This window comes from Mobula hypostoma, chromosome 10, assembly GCF_963921235.1.
Source record: "Mobula hypostoma chromosome 10, sMobHyp1.1, whole genome shotgun sequence".
Lineage (NCBI taxonomy): Eukaryota > Metazoa > Chordata > Chondrichthyes > Myliobatiformes > Myliobatidae > Mobula > Mobula hypostoma.
In genome coordinates, this window is record NC_086106.1 from 104,273,329 (window position 1) to 104,288,001 (window position 14,673).

The 14,673-nt window shown below is 39.9% G+C and overlaps 1 protein-coding gene and 1 long non-coding RNA gene across 3 annotated transcripts in view; one reads left to right on the forward strand and one right to left on the reverse strand.

Moving 5' to 3' along the window:
• Window positions 1-14,673, forward strand: part of kdrl (kinase insert domain receptor like) — a 220,621-nt gene that overhangs the window by 128,044 nt on the left and 77,904 nt on the right. For both annotated transcript variants that reach the window (XM_063060960.1, XM_063060961.1), the window contains exon 12: window positions 4,848-4,956. In XM_063060960.1, coding sequence (XP_062917030.1) covers window positions 4,848-4,956 — 109 coding nt within the window. The remainder of the gene's footprint in view (window positions 1-4,847; window positions 4,957-14,673) is intronic.
• The window catches only part of LOC134353080 (uncharacterized), an 81,549-nt gene that overhangs the window by 46,799 nt on the left and 20,077 nt on the right, over window positions 1-14,673 (reverse strand). The window lies entirely within an intron of this gene.

Below are 14,673 nucleotides of genomic sequence, written 5' to 3' on the forward strand. Positions count from 1 at the left end.
ACTGTAGTCATTTTGAACCACTTTTTATAATACTATTTACATTGTAAATGCATGCTGGTGTTTATTTATTTATGCAGATTTTCTTCCATATTTGTCCTTTTATCTCTTTTTTATTTATATATAATTCATTATTTTTATATAATCATTTATTCTTTATAATTGTTGAAAATTGTTGGATTTTTCTTGCATGTCTCATCGGGGTCTCTCTTCCCGCCATTACAGACATTTACACCACACACTGCATCTGTAAAGCAAACAGCATTATGAAGGACCCCACACACCCCTCATACAAACTCTTCTCCCTCCTGCCATCTGGCAAAAGGCACCGAAGCATTCGGGCTCTCACGACCAGACTATGTAACAGTTTCTTCCCCCAAGCCATCAGACTCCTCAATACCCAGAGCCTGGACTGACACCAACCTGCTGCCCTCTACTGTGCCTATTGTCTTGTTTATCATTTATTGTAATGCCTGCACTGTTTTGTGCACTTTATGCAGTCCTGGGTAGGTCTGTAGTCTAGTGTAGTTTTGTGTTGTTTTACGTAGTTCAGTGTAGTTTTTGTATTGTTTCATGTAGCACCATGGTCCTGAAAAACGTTGTCTTGTTTTTACTGTGTACTGTACCAGCAGTTATGGTCAAAATGACAATAAAAAGTCACTTGACTTGACTTGACTAACACACCACTGCAAATTCCTAGTATATGTACATATATATGACAACTAAAGTTGCTCCTTGATTTTAAATAGTATTACAATTGTATTGGTTGAAGCAACATTTGATATATTGTACAGTATACAGCTTTGGTCCCTTTGTTTAATGAAGTGGAAAGTGCAGACAGATTCATTGAGCCAATTCCTGGGATGTAATAACTGTTCTATCATCAAAAGTTAGATCTATATTCTTTGAAACTGAGTTTAAAAGAATGACAGATGGTCTCATTGAAACATGTAAAATCCTAAAGGGGCATGACTGTGGAAATGTTCTTCATCAGTAGAAGGGTCTCAAATTTTCAAGATGGGGGGCAGTCATTTAAAACTGCAACTTTGGAATTTCTTCTCACAGAAGATAATGACTCTTTTAAATATGAGGATTCTGAAGGCCAGATCAGAACAGGTATTTAAAGAGGAGGGCAATAAATTTTTAAATGATCCAGGAATTGAGGGCTATGTGGAATTGGTGCAGAAGAGGAAGCCAAGAGGTGCTCAAACACAATCATGTTCATAGATTAGATTCATAGAGTTGCACAGTATGGAGGCAGGCCCTTTGCCTTAACTCATCCATGCCAACCAAGATACCCATCTACACTATTCCCATTTTCTGTGTTTGGCCAATAGCCTCCTAAGCTATCCTATCCATGTCTCTATCTAAATGTCCTTTAGATGTTGTAATTGTACTTCCCCATCACATCCTCTGGCAGCTCATTCCATTTTCACACCACATTCTACACAAAAAACCAACTCCTCGGATCCCCTTTAAACCTTAACAATCATAAACCTATGCCCTCCAATAGAAGCAGTCAGAAACTGATATAACAGCAGATTCCTAATCCTAACTTTCGTTCTTCATGTTAGTTTTCAACTTTGATTATATCCTGTGCCATTTACCATGACTGTTCACTCCCATTTATCAACAATTTATCATTCAGCTGCACTGATCAGCTGAAAGGAGATGAAAGATCTGGGAGGGGAATAAAATACGACTTGAATTGTGAGATGGAGGGAAAGAGTTCAATAAGGTGAGGATTTAAGGTGGGACGAAGTTCCAATATAAACTCAGAAGATGTTTATATTAATTGAACAGACACAGAAAACATGCACAGAGCTGGTGCACGGTGATATAAGTTACAGAGGCAAAACTGATTTCACTAACATGAAGAGATCTGCAGGTGCTATAAATTCAAGCAACATACACAAGATGCTGGTGGAAGGCAGCAGGCCAGGCACCATCTATAGGAAGGAGTACAGTCAACGTTTTGGGCCGAGACCTTTCGTCAAGACTAACTGAAAGAAGAGATAGTAAGAGATTTGAAAGTGGGAGGGAGAGATCCAAAATGATAGGAGAAGACAGAAGGGGGAGGGATGAAGCTAAGAGCTGGAAAGCTGATTGGCAAAAGGGATACAGAACTGGAGAAGGGGCCGCACATTATAATTCCACATCCCTTTCCCATTCTGATATGTCTATCCACAACCTCCTCTGCTGTCAAGATAAAGCCACACTCAGGATGGAGGAATAACACCTTATATTCTGTCTGGGCAGCCTCCAACCTGATGGCATGAACATTGATTTCTCTAAATTCCATTAATGCCCCTACTCCCCTTCTTACCCCATCCCTTATTTATTTATTATTCCCCCCTTTTTTCCTCTCTTTTTTCTCTCTCTGTCTCTCGGTCCCTCTCACAATCACTCCTTGCCTGCCATCCATCTTCCTCTGGGCTCCCCTCCCCCCTTTCTTCCTCCCTAGGCCTCCCATCCCATGATCCTCCCCCTTCTCCAGTTCTGCATCCCTTTTGCCAATCAACTTTCCAGCTCTTAGCTTCATCCCTCCCCCTCCTGTCTTCTCCTATCATTTTGGATCTCCCCCTGCCCCTCCCACTTTCAGATCTCTTACTATCTCTTCTTTCAGTTAGCCCTGACGAAGGGTTTTGGCCAGAAACGTCAACTGTACTCCTTCCTATAGATGCTGCCTGGCCTGCTGCGTTCCACCAGCATTTTGTGTGTGTTGACTGATTTCACTAAACAGGTTGCAGAAAAAATATGACTGAGTCAAAAATATAATTCAAGTTTAAAAGCATTTAATAATCAGATTTTACAATGGAGAGTTAATAACCAACAATTTCTCCATAAGAAGTAAAAGTAGAAGCAATGTAATTTTACCACAATTTTGCCCAATGCAGTTGACACAATGTGGTTGTATTTGTAGTTTGTGCCCCTCAGTACTGAGGCAAAAAACATAATCCAATATCTGAGTACATGGGAGTTTGTGACATGTTTAATCAGCTTCTGTTAGTTTATTAATTTGGCAGAAATTGTTTAGCATTGTTCTTTATTTTTACTCCCTCTTTCTTCATATTACTTTACTCCTTGAGCATGCCATGGACTATGGCTGTTCACTTCAAGATTTCATTAATTTTTCATTCTTTGTTCTACCAAAACCAGCCATCGAACACAAGAAGTCACAAGCATTTTAATGGAGGCATATACATCACTATTTAATTTGTGTGATTTCTATATTTTTTTCACACTATTTCAGCTGAAAGGATGAAATGGTTGTTTGGTGTTTATTTCCTCAAAGGGAGGTAACAATATGGAACCATTTATAATCCAGGAACAAGTTGAGGGAGCAGGGGCTTGATCACATCGATAAAGACTTGGGAGGTGAAAATGGATGAAAATCAATTATTTTTGTCAAATCATTACTGTTCATGGGTTTGTACTGATTGAAGAGAATCATTTAATGAGGGGCTAAAAATGCAGACTGTGCTATCCAGCAAAGAAATAGGATGTTGCCTCTTGCTATTGGAACTCAATCGAAATTAAATTGATCTTTGGCATTCTAACTATGCACTTTAATTTGGATCTGACATCGGAACTGTCTGTACTGCTTACAGCCACTTCTACTTCATATGAACATCAGTCACTGCTGTCTAATAATGCAGGAAAGGCAGAGAAGGAAATGTAATTTGCATCTCATTTTAAGTCAACTGATTAAAAATTCATTTTATGAAACTGATTCAGTAGAACATTAGCTACCAGAAAATGGATACTCATTTTGTTTTGACATGACCTTTTTGGGAAATGTCAACATTTGCCCCCATTTACCTTACACCCTCCCATTTCTCCCATCATTCATTTGCAATTAAGCCTTCAGAACTATATCTATAAGACCTGGAATGTCCTTCCTGTAACTTTCACCCTGCTTTATATGACTCGTATAGGACCTTCCCTAAAACATACCTCACAGTTTTGGTCACATGTTGCTGATAAATTTTATCTGACACTGTTTCTATGTTATGTTATTCAATATTTCACTTGAATAAAAGCTGTTGTTTAATTCTTCAATTCATCTAAATAATGATATCACACAATAAAATCTTGTAAATGTGGATGATATGTAATTTCTCTTATATCTGTTGATCCTTGGTACTGTATATGATTCAGACTGTTTCAGTGAGGCACACCATATTGAAAATTTATCCAAAATATCTGTATCCCTTTGAAGTCAATGGCAGGGCAACCAAATTGCAACTGCATTTGTTCATGGTCAAATTAATTATTATTCTATTTAAATATTCATATTGAAAGTTGATCATCTTCTTGATCTCAGGTTTTCTCCTTTTTTTGGAATGTGCTGACCCATAATTCATTCCATTCTACTTGCAAGCAAGCAAGTTAACTGCAAACAACAGGAATTCTGCAGATGCTGGAAATTCAAGCAACACACATCAAAGTTGCTGGTGAACACAGCAGGCCAGGCAGCATCTCTAGGAAGAGGTACAGTCAGGACTAACTGAAGGAAGAGTTAGTAAGAGATTTGAAAGTGGGAGGGGGAGGGGGAGATCCAAAATGATAGGAGAAGACAGGAGGGGGAGGGATGGAGCCAAGAGCTGGACAGGTGATTGGCCTGAAACGTCGACTGTACCTCTTCCTAGAGATGCTGCCTGGCCTGCTGCATTCACCAGCAACTTTGAAGCAAGTTAACTGAATGTCATTTACAGTCATCTCGTGTTTATGTCGCTGATGCCCAGATGTCACGGCAACCTCAGCTTTCCCCCTTTAATCCGAATTTTATAAAGCTGAGAGCTTTTACTGTATCAAGTTAATGTAGATTCATCTTTTTTGTTTCTTAGATTGTGAGCACGCTGATAGTGAATGAAAGCAAAGTCTCAGGAATTTATTACTGTGTGGCTTCGAACAAGTTTGGCATGGACAGAAAAAAAATTAACTTCTATATTACAAGTAAGCAATTATCTGCTATTCATTGGCCTTGATTCTGAAATGATTCAAAGCTGACTAGTTATTAGTTGTAACACAGTTTCCAGCCTAGTATTTTACGTTGGAGTGTAACTTAAATGTCTTATGTCCCAAACAGAACCCAAAAAATAAATCAAACAGATGTAGAGCATGATCTTTAGATTTAAGCTGCTTTACATGGCTCTCTTGCACTGAAATATCACGCAAATTTTAAGTTGGAAAGTTGAGGCACAGATAATAAGCAAGCCACTATATGTACTATTTTGTATAGATAACCTGACCTGACGTGACCAGACCAAAACACTGATCACGTATAACATCCTAAACCTAACCCACCAACAGTCCCTTGTCCCTAAAATGCACCTCAAATAGAGCACCCTGTTACTAAGACTCCATATTTCCAAATGTTCACCCAACTACCATCCCTCTCCTACATTAATCTTCCTCCAATCCCAGCCTCCAGTGCTACCTTATACCATAGACTGAAAACCCACTCTGGCATCATATCCACATACTAGTCATCCTCATTTCTGGTTCCTCTTAATTATTTATATTCTCATCAGCACCAACTCCACCTCCTAACTAATGCAATCTTATCCGCACCATCTCAATATTCTCAGTCCTCTGTCTATCACCCCACAATACCTGACCCACCACTACTAACTTTCGCCACGTGGCCCTCAGAAGGCTTACTTCTAACTGATTGTTTTGCCAAGCGCGTGAAGACAAGGAATTTGAAAATGCAGGACAAGATTGCCAATAGGCAACACTCTGGATCCAGTGGTACGTCACCAAACAAAACATTTATTTGGCATCAAATGAGCTTCAGCTATAAGTAGTCCAGCAATGAAGGCATTACTCCTTCTCTTTGATGATCAACTGATGGACAAAGCTTATTTTCTAAATATCGTTTATAGTTGGAACTTGGGAAACTTCAGCCCAATTTCTTGTAGTCCCACAGTTCAAAACCCCATCTTTAATTTTCAAGGTGATTACTTCTTATCATTAATGTAGCTCACTTTGTTGAATATTATTTGAAGTTCTTAGCCAAAAGAATACTGCTCCATTCACTTTATCAACATTACCTGGCCCAAATCTGAGCTTCACGTCATTTAGCAGTCCTTAAGCAGCATTTATTTTAGTTTTTAATCATAAGAAACTTTAATACAGCAGTAATAATTTTGTTATGTTAAATGCAATATTTCCAGAGAGTCGGAGAAGAATGGTACAATGAAGCACACAATTTATAGAGACATGGAAGACTTGCTGAATTTAGTAACAGTACCTCAATGTGCTTTTGATTTACATCTTGCAAGTGATATGAGGTATTTTCCAGCACCGGGGAAGATTGGAGGATGTTGTGAAGTCAAAGCCCTGAAATCAGGGAAGACAAAGAGAACAATCAGGGCTTTAGATCAGGAATATATGTGGTGAAGATACTGGCCATGGGACAGAAAGATCAGGCTCATTCTGATCTTCCAGAAAGATCTTTTGCTTTCAGAGAGGGTATTGTGGGATGGCTGGTTTCAAACATGAATGAGGGAACATGGGAAAGACTGTGGCTGATTGCTAAGAAAGATGGGATTTGGAGTTTGGTGATGCATAAAGAGGATAAACATTGATCCTGGCAGTCAGAAGAGAACAGAAGCAACATAAGAGAGGTTACGGATTCCATTGGTTATATTGGCTATACCTCTTCCCACCCTGTCTCCTGTAAAAATGCTATTCCCTTTTCTCAGTTCCTTCGTCTCCACAGCAGCAGTTCCCAGGATAAGTCTTTCATTTCTACGACATCAGAGATGTCCTCCTTCTTCAAACAATAGAGTTTCCCTTCCTCCAGCATTACTGCTGCCCTCATCCTCATCTTCTCCCTTTCCTGGATATTGGCGCTCACACCATCTTCCTGCTGCCTTAACAGAGATAGACTTCCTCTCACCTTCACATACCGCTCCATGAGCCTCGCATCCAATGCATCATTCTCTGCAACCTCAATGGGATCCTACCACCAAACAGATTTTTACCTCCCCCACCCCCTCTCTGCTTCCACAGGGATCAATCCCTCCATGACTCTGTTGTCCATTCATCCCTTCCTGATAATCTCTCTCCTAGCACTTATACCTGCAAGTGGCCAAAATGCTACACCTGTCCATTCAGCTCCTCCCTCACCTCCATTCAGGGCCCCAAATAGTCCTTCCAGGAGAGGCAACACTTCACCTGCAAATCAGCTGGGGGACAACTATTGCATCCAGTGCTCCCGATGTGACCTCTTCTACATTTGTGAATCCCAACATAAATTGAAGGACTGCTTTGAGAATATCCACTCCATCCACCAAAACTGGAATTTTCCAGTAGCTAAACATTTCAATTCTTATTCCCTTTCCTGTTCCAACATGTCAGTCCGTGGCCTCCTCATTTGCCAAGATGAGGCCACTCTCAGGGTAGAGGCGCCACATCTTATACTTCATCTAGGTAGCCTCCAACCTGATGGCATGAACATCATTTTCTCCTTCTGGTAAAAGAAAATCCTTTCTTCTCCATCTAGAGAATCTGAATGTGTTGTTTCTCTTGATGCAGAGAAAGCCTTTGAGAGGGTGAAGTGGTCTTACTTATTTGAGGTTTTGGAAAGATATAATTTTATTTCCTGGATCAAATTGATCTATCATGCCCCTATGGCTGTGGTTATAACTAATAATCAAAAATTTCCCTATTTTAGATTATATAAGGGTACTCGGCAGGGATGTCCTCTTAGCCCTTTATTATTTAATTTGGCTTTAGAACCCCTTGCTATTTCTCTTATCGATTCTAATGCTGTCCAGGGTATTAAGAAAGGGGATAAAATACACAAGGTTTCGTTATATGCAGATGACCTGTTAGTTTATATTTCAGATCCTAGGAAATCTATTCCTTCTATGTTAACTATATTTTCTGAATTCAGTAGTTTTTCTGGGTATAAATTAAATTTACATAAAAGCGAGTTATTTCCTATTAGTAATTACTCGGATCCAAATCATCAAGTACCTTTTAGTATTGCTAAAAATTACTTTACCTACCTCAGTATTAAAATTACTAAAAAATTTTAAAACCTCTATAAATATATATTTTTTTGCATTAATTGAATACACCAAACAAACGCTTTCTAAATGGTCGCCTATGACATTATCATTAATAGGTCGAATTAATGCTATTAAAATGATAGTTTTACTGAAATTCTTATATATATCTCAGGCAGTTCCTTCCTTTGTTCCTAAAATGTTCTTTGACAGAATAGGTTCTATAATCTTATATTTGGAACAATAAAAATCCTAGATTGAGTAAACCCTTATTGTAGAAATTAAAAAAGGATGGTGGTATGGCTTTGCCAAATTTTAGAATGTATTACTGGGCAATTAATATTCGATATATTATTTTTTGGATTCACTATTCAGATATACATGAATGTCCTTCATGGTTGGATTTGGCGGAAAACTCAGAGAAGGGGTTCTCTTTGGCCTCTTTACTGGGAGATCCTCTCCCTTTTTGTTTTCTAAGATTCATAGACAAGATTTTAATCCCATTATTAAACATACATTAAGAATTTGGTTTCAGTTTCACAGATTTTTTGAGTTAAATAATTTTATTCCCTTTAGTAATATCCATCTTAATTTTTTTTTAAACCATCAATTTTGGATAAGGCCTTTTTAGTTTGGGAAACCAAGGGAATAATAACTTTTTCAGATTTGTTTTTAGGGGATTGTTTAATGTCTTTTTCTCAGTTAGTGGATAAATATGATTTATCTAATGTACACTTTTTTAGATATTTACAAATTAGGAATTTTTTATGTGGTTTGTTGCCAAATTAACCTTCTGTTTATCCACCTAATTTGACAGATGCTCTCTTTCAGTTTAAACCATTTCAAAAAGGGTTGATAGCTATAATTTATAAATGGTTACTGAATTCACGAATGATATCTAATGAATAAAATTAAATATGCTTGGGAATCGGAATTTCAAGAGTCATTTTCAGATGGAGTAATGTTTTACATTTGGTTAACAACTCATCTATTTGGGCTCATCATTCCTTGATACAGTTCGAGGTAGTGCATTGGGCCCATATGTCAAAGGATAAACTAGTGCTTATTTTTTCCAATATTGATCCTATTTGTGACAGAAGTAATACCGAGGTGGCCACTTTAACTCATATGTTTTGGTCTTGTATAAAGCTAGATAATTTTTGAAGAGATGTTTTTAAAATTCCATCAAAAATCTTGGATTTGGATTTACAACCTAATTTACTTACAACAATTTTTGGGATTATCCCATCAGAAGCAGGAAATATTCCTGTTTCCGCTCAATGTATGGCAGTCTCTATGACTTTATTGGCTAGGAGAGCCATTTTACTAAAGTGGAAGGATTCTAATCCACCTACTTTTTTTATTGGCTTTTCTCCATTATGTCCTGTTTAAGTTTAGAGAAAATAGGAAGTTGGACATTTGATACATCCTTTAAATTTGAGCAAATATGGCGACCTTTTATTTTATATTTTCATTTGATTTGATTTATTACTCTTCCAATTACTTTATTTTTTTTCGAAGTTTTAAATTTGATCAGAAAGTCTTTCTGTTTTTTCTTGATTGTATTCTCCGAATGGACTGCCCAGTCCTTTTTTCCTTTTTTTTTCTTTTTTTAGTGCAGTGGGGTTTTTTCCCCTTCATTTTAAATTTAAAGTTTTTTCCCTCTCTTTATGAATTGACAAGAGGAGAATTAGTTGTCCTTTTCTATTAAAAATTGCATATTTGCTTATTAGTCATAGTCATACTTTATTGATCCCAGGGGGAAATTGGTTTTCGTTACAGTGGCACCATAAATAATAAATAATAATAGAACCATAAATAGTTAAATAGTAATATGTAAATTATGCCAGTAAATTATGAAATAAATCCAGGACCAGCCTATCGGCACAGGGTGTCTAACCCTCCAAGGGAGGAGTTGTAAAGTTTGATGGCCACAGGCAAGAATGACTTTCTATGATGCTCTGTGCTGCATCTCGGAGGAATCAGTCTCAGGCTGAATGTACTCCTGTGCCCACCCAGCACATTATGTAGTGGATGGGAGACATTGACTAAGATGGCATGCAACTTAGACAGCATCCTCTTTTCAGACACCACCCTCAGAGAGTCCAGTTCCATCCCCACAACATCACTGGCCTTCCGAATGAGTTTGTTGATTCTGTTGGTGTCTGCTACCCTCAGCCTGCTGCCCCAGCACACAACAGCAAACATGATAGCACTGGTCACCACAGACTCGTAGAACATCCTCTGCATCGTCCGGCAGATGTTAAACGACCTCAGTCTCCCCAGGAAATAGAGACGGCTCTGACCCTTCTTGTAGACTGCCTCAGTGTTCTTTGACCAGTCCAGTTTATTGTCAATTCATATCCCCAGGCATCTGTAATCCTCCACCATGTCCACACTGACCCTCTGGATGGAAACAGGGGTCACCCGTACCTTAGCTCTCCTCAGGTCTACCACCAGCTCCTTAGTCTTTTTCACATTAAGCTGCAGATAATTCTGCTCACACCATGTGACAAAGTTTCCTACCGTAGCCCTGTACTCAGCCTCACCTCCCTTGCTGATGCATCCAACTATGGCAGAGTCATCCGAAAACTTCTGAAGATGACAAGACTCTATGCAGTAGTTGAAGTCCGAGGTGTCAATGGTGAAGAGAAAGGGAGACAAGACGGTCCCCTGTGGAGCCCCAGTGCTGCTGATCACTCTGTCGGACACACAAGTGTTGCAAGCACACGTACTGTGGTCTGCCAGTCAGGTAATCAAGAATCCATGACACCAGGGAAGCATCCACCTGCATCGCTGTCAGCTTCTCCCCCAGTAGAGCAGGGTGGATGATGTTGAACGCACTGGAGAAGTCAAAAAACATGACCCTCACAGTGCTTGCTGGCTTGTCCATGTGGGCGTAGACACGGTTCAGCAGGTAGACGATGGCATCCTCAACTCCTAGTCGGGGCTGGTAGGCGAACTGGAGGGGATCTATGTGTGGCCTGACCATAGGCCGGAGCAGCTCCAGAACAAGTCTCTCCAGGGTCTTCATGATGTGGGAGGTCAATGCCACCGGTCTGTAGTCATTGAGGCCGCTGGGGCGCGGCATCGTCAGCACAGGGACGAGGCAGGACGTCTTCCACAGTACAGGAAACCTCCGGAGCCTCAGGCTCAGGTTGAATACATGGTGAAGTACTCCACATAGCTGAGGGGCACAGGCTTTGAGCACCCTGGTACTGACACCATCCGGTCCTGCAGCGCTTCTCGCGTTGAGACGTCTCAGCTGTCTTCTCACCTGTTCAGCTGTGAAGCCCACCGTGGTCGTTTTGTGTGGGGAAGGGGTATAGTCATGAGAGCAGGCTGGGGGACTGTGAGGAGGGGTAGGAGGGGAGAGTGGAATATGTCTTGGTTGGGGGCCGACAACAGATGACTCATGTGGGGGATGGGCAGGGACCACAATGTCAAATCTGTTAAAGAACAGGTTAAGTTCATTGGCCCTGTCCACACTGCCTTCAGCTCCTCTGTTGCTAGGTTGCCGGAACCCAGTGATGGTCCTCATCCCCCTCCAGACCTCTCTCATGTTTTTCTGCTGGAGTTTCCACTCAAGCTTCCTCCTGTACCTGTCTTTAGCCTCCCTGATCCTGGCTTTCAGGTCCCTCTGTATTGCCCTCAGCTCATTCCTATTTCCATCTCTAAACGCCCTCTTTTTAGCGTTCAGGATGTCCTTTATGTCCTTTGTCACCCATGGCTTGTTAATTGAATAACAAAGGACAGTTCTTGTCGGAACATTACAGTCCACACAGAAGTTGATGTAATCAGTGATGCACTCTGTGAGCCCATCAATATCCTCTCTATGTGGCTCACAGAGTGCCTGCCAGTCTGTCACCTCAAAACAACCCTGGAGCGCCTCATAAGCCTCCTCCGACCATTTTCTCACTGTCCTCGAGGTTGCAGGTTTAACCAGGCATGTGTTCTAATTTTGGAAAACAAACAATTTATGATTTTTCCTCAGAATGATTTTCCTAGACATTTACCTTTTCTTATGACATTTATTACTCTGCAACTAGATGAAAGCTTGACTATCTCCCAGTAATTTCTATTCTTTCAAACAAGGCATGACTCCTGTTGTTCTTGTCACCAGAGATCAGGTTTTTTTTCGATTTACGCCCTGTCAATTTGCCCATACGCAAACAACCTGTGCATGCCAATTCCAGCCACCAAAAAAAGCGATTCTGTATTGTTCCTAGTTTTAAAATATGCAAAAAAAATGACATGTTCACTTGAAGCAAAATTGTCTTCAGGGTTTCTGGGATTTCCTGTTACGCATTTCTCAAACATAGCCCTTTAAGTCTGTAGTTGAATGACTTCTCAACTGATTTGGCCCATTGTTACCCTGCTGGAGCCCATCCAAAGGTATCATTTGATGAACAATAATTGATGGCACCAGAATTGCTATTTGAAGTTGCTAGTTCTGAGATTTATTTTGTTTTATATAAGGAGTGGCAGCATTTTCCGGCAAAGAGGTTTTTAGCTATCATCAACTTCATTATCTGGACATATCCGAAAAAGAACATTCAATGAATTTGCATCAAAGTTCTCATACACTACATGTCACTTCAAGGACCCCCTCATCTTCAACATTAAGCTATTCAATTTTTTTTATCTGTAATTGGGATGACTTACACCAAATGCTGGAGGAACTGAGCAGGTCAGGCGGCGTCTATGGAGAGGACTTAAGAGTCAATGTTTCAGGCCGAGGCCCTTCAACAGGATTGTCGGCGCAGTGGTAGTAAGTGAGCTGCTGTTACACACACGGCTAGCAACCAATCCAGCGCTGTCTGTGTGGACTTCACATTTTCTCACTGTGGCCACATGAGTTTCCTCTGCCTGTTCTGGTTTTCTTCCACATCCCAAAGCCGTACAACCTGGAAAGGTAATTGCCCACTGCATATTGTCTCTGGTGGGTGAGTTGCAGAAGCTGGTTGGAGTAGATGGGAATGTGAGGGAGGTAAAACTGGATTTATTGTTAAACTGGTAAATGTGAATAGGTGTTTGATGGTCAGCATGGACTTGATGGGCCAAAGTCTCTATTTTTGTTATGTGTAGCCTCTAATAATGCTAATGGTTGCAAGCTGCTTGGTGTTTCCATTTCAGGAATAGAGAGGCTGGAAAAGAAATCCATAGACCTGCCTGTTGGAAGATGGATATCATGTGGGTTCAGATTTGGGGATCGTCATAGATTTTCTAACTCATGGGAAATAATTTAATCAAAGTTATGTGCAAAGACAATTGCTAGTTGCTAAAAAAAAATCAAAGCACACAACAATCAAGATCTCATTGTCTATTCTGCTGGTTTTAAGTTTTGCAGTTCTCTTTGCATAAACCAGTAAGCAGAAGCTTCACCAGGGAGTTGAAAGGTAACTGAAAATCAAAGAGACCTGCAGATGTTGGAGGTCAGAAGTAAAAACAGAAAATGCTGGAAGCATTCAGTAGGTCAGGCATCATTTATCAAGAGATAAGCAAAGCTAATGTTCCAGGTCCAAGATCCTTTGGTAACTCTGTTTTTCTTTTCACTGATTGATGATAAATTGTTCAAGAATGACTTTTGTACCTCCGGAGACAAGAGTAGACGTTGGATCAATGGAAAATTAAACCTCAGAGGTAGTAATGGGGAACAAAAATTGGTAGATTGATATTTACCAGAAATGAGTAAATATGTATTTTATGTCCGTCTTCACTGTGGAAGATACCAGCAGCATGTCAACAATTGGAGAGTGTCAGGGGGAAGAAGTGAGAGTAGTTACTATTACTAAGGAGAAAGTGCTTGAGAAGCTGAGAAGTGTGAAGATAGATATGGTAAGTCACCTGAAACAGATAGACTACACCCTGTGATTTTAAAAGAGGTAGCTGAAGAGATTGTGCAGGCATTAGTAATGAACTTTCAAGAGTACTGGAAAATTGCAAATGTCACTCCACTGTTTAAGAAGTGAGAAGGACAAAATACAGGAAATTATAGGCTAGTTGAAAAGATGTTCGAGATCATTTTTAAGGGTTTGGGGTACTTGCTGGCACATGATGAAATAGGCTGAAGTCAGCATGGTTTCCTTAACAGGAAATCTTGCCTGACAAATCTGTCGGACTTCTCTGATGAAATAATAGACAGGATAGACAAAGGAGAGTCAGCGGATACTGTTTACTTGGACGTTCAGAAGGCCTTTGATATAGTGCCGCTCACGTGGCTGCTAATCAAGATAGGAGCCCATGGTACATCAGCAAAGATACTAGCATAAACAGAAGATTGACTGACTGGCAGAAGGCAAAGAGTGAGGATAAAGGAGACCTTTTCTTGATTTAAGCTTTGCCTTGATTCTAATCAAAGCTCATGGATGCATCTGAAAACTAAGAACATAAGAAATAATTTTTCTTTTTTTTGTATTTAATTGCTGTTAATGGATGGATTCATCACAGTATTGACACATCCAGTACCGAAGAGTAGACAGTTAATAGATCTAAAACTATGCTGCTTATTTAAAATGTAAAGGGCATAAGGTCAAAGCATTTGTATACATCAATACAACAACCTTTCAATTACAATCCATATGCTTACAGGGGCTCATTAAGTTTAATGTTTGTTTTTAATTTTGCTTCAGTCTCATATTTGCATTTTTAT